The following is a 5,742-nucleotide window of genomic DNA, read 5'->3' as shown; positions in this document are numbered from 1 at the left end:
CATGACAAGTCTCTAAGCTGACAATATTCACCTCGTTCGAAGGCATCGATGTAGCACTTGGAGAAGGACGGCCTTTACGCTCGAGCGCACGTCGTTTTGTTTGACATTGCTCCTCAGTGTGGTTGCGTTTCAGACAATAACCACACGTAGCACCGGGAGTTCGAGGATACTCTTGTCATAGTCTCGGACCTTCTGCTCTCTTAGGAATAGTTGAGAGTGCTTGTCCTCTACGATCTCGTCTCTTCTTGAAGCATTCAGACTCTAGATGGCCTTCCTTACCACAATAACCACATTTCCTCTGCGTCTTGGCAATGGCGCTCACAACTTTTTCCATCCATTCAGGAGATAGCCAAGAATTGACATTTGATGAGGATGATGATACCGTAGGCTCCACGTCGTCACCATTTTGTTCATAAGCTGCTGCCGGTCTTTCCATATTACCAATAGCGGCCAGCTCATGTTGCATAGCGTCTTGCTCTGGTCGTTCAGATTCATCGATGAAAGGATCCGACATGATAAATTGCGCCTTCTGCAACGCCTTCTCCAGGGTGGGGGGATTGGCATTCCGAACCTTACGTGCAAGTTCGATTGAATTTCCACGAAGACCACGAATGAATGCCATGAGAACCACCGGTTTGAGCTGTTGCTCCTGCATGTCTGGATAGGCTCGATGTGCTAGGCGTCTAATATCATTCTGGTAGGTCAGAAGGGTGACCCTTCAAGGGTCTCATTGCCATAGTCTAGTACTCGCTGATGGAGCTGTTCACCACACTGTATCTGCGTAGCCACCGACAACTTCTTAGTGAGATTATCGACAAGCTTCTCCAGAGTATACTTATTATCATGATACATCACATGTTGAGTCGAAACGGTCATGTTCGCCACGGTTACTGATATATCATGGCGAGCGAAATAATCACCCCCGCGAACCGTGCAGATTCCTTACGCAACACAACAGAACCACTGAGTTCTCTCTTAGAAATGATTCAAACTTCATGGTTCATGGCGAAATATGACCACCCTTGCATGTCAAAACACGTGCGAGTCGGTCATCAACAGATCTCGTGAGTGCAAGGACCTCATCCGAAGAAATAGCCTTTGCAGCTTCCTGGATACCCCTCCACAGAGACTCGAGGTCGTTAAACTGCCTCCCTCCAGAGTACAACTTACTAAGACGGGCCTACTACACGTGAACAAACTCAAACAAGCTCTCACTTCTTCAAGATGCTCCAATACCGTTCAATCGGATTTATATCCGGCGAATTGGGAGGCCAATTCATGAGCTTTCTGCCGGTAAATCCTTTCTTCTCGAGGTAGTCCTTGGTAAACTTGCTGGCATGGGAGGGGCATTGTCTTGCATGAATATCAGGTCACGCTTGGCCACCCTCCCGAGCTTCCGATACCATGGGAAGAAGCACTGGTCGAGAAGTTTAGTGTACCTGCGTGGCTCACTACTGCATCATCCCAGCCGTAGGCTCTATCTCACTCTTGCGAGATCATCTTCACTCCTTGTTGGACTCTCACGGGACCGACGACCTTCCCTTCGATGATCCCGGCTCAAATCATGACGCCACCTCCTCCCTGTTGACGCTTGGATCGGCTCGGACAAGCGGTACCATCCATAATCCACCCTCGGGCCCACCCATCGGGGCCGTCCAGCGTCGCTCGTGACTCGTCCGTCCACAGCACCTTCCGGAAATCCGTCTTCATGTTATCCTTCGCCCATCGCACCCTTTTCTCCTTATGGGTTTTCGTCAAGGAAGGCCTGGGGTTGGCTTTCAAGACCTTCCCTATGCTCTTCAGCACCTTGCACCTGGTGCTTTTGCTCCCTTTACTCACCCCCGCCGCGTCAAACAACTCCTTACTGGTGGCTACTGAAGTTATAGCCATCTCTCTCTTGAGTTTTCTCTTCTCCCGTGGCAACCCTTACAGATGACATAACGCACACTCTATTAGAGCCATGTGATAGCATACCGCTTTACTCTATAAACTCTCGGAAGCATAGATGGTGACGAGTTTCCTTAGTCACGCTTGGGATGCTGATGGTTTATAGGAACAAAATTATCTAATACATAATAGCAGACGAAGTCGAGATAATTCAGTGTCTTGAAGGAGGACTCCCAAGTTATTGAAGGGTTCACAACTTATGTGCCGCGAGAAAGATCGACATATCTGTCACACAAATCAGAAAGGGATGCTCGTTGGCTGCGGAAACTACAGACTAGGGCAGGGATAAAGAGCGTCTGCATAGTCGCGCTCTGTGCTCTTGAAACACAGACTACCATCGGCCTTCAGTACCCCAATCTGAGGAAGAAGAATCTTTGTAGAAGATATCCATAGGAGGGATGATGCTTGCACTATGAGCTCTGCGGGGTCAACTTCTGCCAACTGTGCTGCACAAGAAAATGTTTTCGATAAAGTAGTTGACCGTGAACTGCGTTATCGAAAACATTTTCTTTTCCCGACAGTCTGTCCACGTGAACTGTTCACGCGGACAGACTGTCGGGACAGTGAAGATCACTGTAGAGTCTGCCAGACCCAATGAGTCGAGCCATCAGAATATCTTGAGTGAATCAATGCGGATGGATCGCACAGAGTGAAGCCAATGAGCAAAGGCGCATGAAATGCCAACAAGATTCGATCTGGTCTTGGGCAGTCCTTGGTTAGATTCGCACGCGTGATTCACGCGGCGTGAACACCTCCCGCACGAGGATCTCTCATGCTATATGTTAGCACTGCTGACATATAGCATGAGAAATCCGTAACTCAATAATTTGCCAATCATAAATTCGGAATACATCTCCCCCCGAGAACGACCTGGAAATATATCGCTCTAGCCTGCTGGACTGCTGTTTGTCGCGTGACCATCTTGCATCTTCCATGTACTCTCCTCATTACCAAGACAGGTCTCGTGACCCTACCAGAAACACGCCTGGATGTGCATGCGTACTGGACAGCTCAACCCTCATTTAGGTATGTTTAGCTGGACTAGGGCGTGCGATAACATGCTAAAGCGAGAGCCACCTTGATCTTAGCCTGAATTCATAGAAGCATGCGGGAAATGGGCTAGCATGAAGAATTTCCTCTGTAATTTCCAATATTTGCGGTATTTCCGCAGAAAATTAGCATGGGCGTGACCGATTTTTACTTTTGACAAACCCTGACTACTCGTCACCATAGTCGCCTTCGTAACGAGCGATAAAATTATTGGAGTCCAACAATTGGACCAGGAAAAATTCATGGACCCTCGCATTGTGTGGATGCGCGAGCCTCACGTGTGCGGAAGCCGACAGCTATGACCGTCTTGTTTTGCGACGCACAGCAACGACTCGCCTACACATCTTGGACCACCAATGCACAACCTCGTTAACGTCCCACTGTTGGTCTGCCTTAACATGGCCTTGGCTGATTTCACGGTCTGGAGGTGGGCCCGTGATGAGGGAGTGTGACTTACATCGTGTGATGAAGGGACTCCTTTCAGAACCGAAGCCCTCGGACCAATCCCGACAGCGGATAACGATGACGCTGCCAAAGGTCAGTCATATTGATTCTGGCACAGCTCGAAGCCTGAAATCGATCTCAATTGTTGTGCTCATTTCAGAGGGTGGGGAGTATGAGAAGCCCGTAGGTAAATGCACCATTAATGATTCTGGGTTTGTGGTTGGTTGTCGATGCGCCACTTCCAGCATTCTGTGCTACGGTGTAATACTGAATGACCCCTCTCACTCAGATATCCGTCGCATGGTTGTACAAACTCTCAGTTCATCTTTTCTCTTTCAGAACCGTGGCACTGGAGTGGTCTATGCCGCGGTCTGTGGTGACGATTGTAGGAGAAGCACCGACTGTCCGAAGCCTCCTACTGGAAAGGCACAATGCACTATCAACGTATGCTCTATCGGATGCAGCAATGATAAGGTAGACTCAGTTCGCTCCGATACTGGCCTACAGTGGCGTCTTCTCAGGACTGTCCTGAAGGGGGGTTTTGTCTAGATAGCGGGGGCCAAGGGAAGTATTGCTCTTTCCACAACTGATCAACACACAATCATGGATGATCACTCGTGGGCGGTATTTTTGACCCAGGGCCGATGGCCTTACTATTCGGGCCGTCTCTATTTTGTCTATCTTAGCCTCGATTCGTGATAGACTTGATACAAGTGTCTCTCCTCATTCCCTTAGTAGCGGAGCACCACACAAGTTCGTCTTTCCCGTAGACCTCAATGGCAATGAGTTCAGTCTTAAACGGGTTAATCCCGACAACGACGAGGGAGACTCTCCCTCGGAGAGTTCAATATTAACAACGTGTTGGCTAATGATGTCGCCCGCTTTTCATGGAATAGGGACTGTCGACTTAGATGCAACTCTTTGAGGAGCATGAAATATGTTGAAGGGAGTCGAAGAGTAATACAGTGTGGTTTATGTGGAAAAGACTTGACTGCCAGCCATGTAGTCACTTGTGACACTAACGTAGATACAACTGAGCTGCTTCATCGAGCCATGGCTGGGAGAGTAGATGAGAAAAGTTTGGCAGCATTATCCAGAGCCCTCGATGATATTATTCGAAGATTTGGTTTTGACTGCTGATTCAGCAGTGACGAAGCCTCACTACTCCCAGGGTTGTCGATTTCATGGAAATCGCAAGGCCATTTCTGAAATTGAAATTTCATATGGAAATTTCCATGAAATTTGTTTCAAAGGTGGAAAAAAATTTCGCTCCGCCGGATACCGGCGGAGGTCTTGTTTCTCCAAAAATCTCTGCTTGATCTTGTCGAAAAACTACTTCAAACAGAGTTCCCCAGTTTCTCTAAAAATATCAGCCCTGATCTTTTTTACTTCTTCATATGTGAGTGAGTTGTACCCCGGATGAAGCGAGCCTATGAGCGCACTGGTGCTGTTAGAAGTAGTGTCTCTGAGACTCCAGTTCATAGCCGTAGCCAGAGCAACAAGATTCTTATGAAATGATCCCCAGCTTGCACCTTAACCAAGAAGTCCGAAATCTTGAGAGCAAACTTGGGGAGGAATCCTCCCGGAGGATCGCTGTTGGTGCTTGCTGTTGAGGTCATCATAGAATACCTTCGGAGTTTTCGACACTTCTTGGTAGGGGGTGGTAGGCTACCACTGGTACCAGGCCCAATTCGGCCCAGTGTTCACGGCGAACATGGTCCCTTCGACGAGTAGAGTTTTCGAACCCCTGATCCCACCCACACCGGCAGATCAACGTATTTTGGATCTTATCATCAGCAACCCTCTCCTCTGTAACCGTGAAGAATCTTCAAAGGGTTGAGCTAGAGATAAAGACGTCTCTTTCATCGGAGACCACGTCGTCATTCGGCTGATCCAACTTGGGCATATATCAACAAATCTGTGTAGTAGACTCGGATCAATGTGAGTGAACTCCATCCTAACTATAACAGACACTGCTAGAGAGCTACTCTAAGCATTGAACATAGCATACCATGTTGATAGCATGGACCATGTTGAACATGATGTTGTATACCAGCACACATGAAATCACCATGTTGTTAAGCGGTTATGCCATCTGGCGCGCGTCATTTCAATCGATCTCTCTGTGAATCGGTCCTGATCGCGTATGCGGTGGTCAATTCGTTATGTCTTGTATATCGTCTAACTGAATAGTTGTTTTCGGGGCTTTCGGAGCACTAGGGATAAGTTCAATGTCTGTTAATCGTCTTTCTCATAAAATTTCCTTTAAAATATGAAATTTCCACGGGTTGCATTTCATGT

General features: G+C 47.9%; 1 protein-coding gene across 1 annotated transcript; it reads right to left on the bottom strand.

Moving 5' to 3' along the window:
* Positions 1 to 175: 175 nt before the first annotated feature.
* On the bottom strand, positions 176 to 655 carry Pmar_PMAR006587 (hypothetical protein; the record flags this gene model as incomplete). The annotated part of the gene is made up of 1 exon (XM_002769502.1): positions 176 to 655. The coding sequence occupies one exon, from the start codon at positions 653 to 655 to the stop codon at positions 176 to 178; it is 480 nt and encodes a 159-aa protein (XP_002769548.1).
* Between the last annotated feature and the right edge of the window lie 5,087 nt (positions 656 to 5,742).

Source organism: Perkinsus marinus, assembly GCF_000006405.1.
Source record: "Perkinsus marinus ATCC 50983 genomic scaffold scf_1104296965578, whole genome shotgun sequence".
In the NCBI taxonomy this organism is placed as follows: Eukaryota; Perkinsozoa; order Perkinsida; family Perkinsidae; genus Perkinsus; species Perkinsus marinus.
Note: the sequence above shows the minus strand (reverse complement) of the source record. Positions and strands in the feature narration are given on the sequence as shown.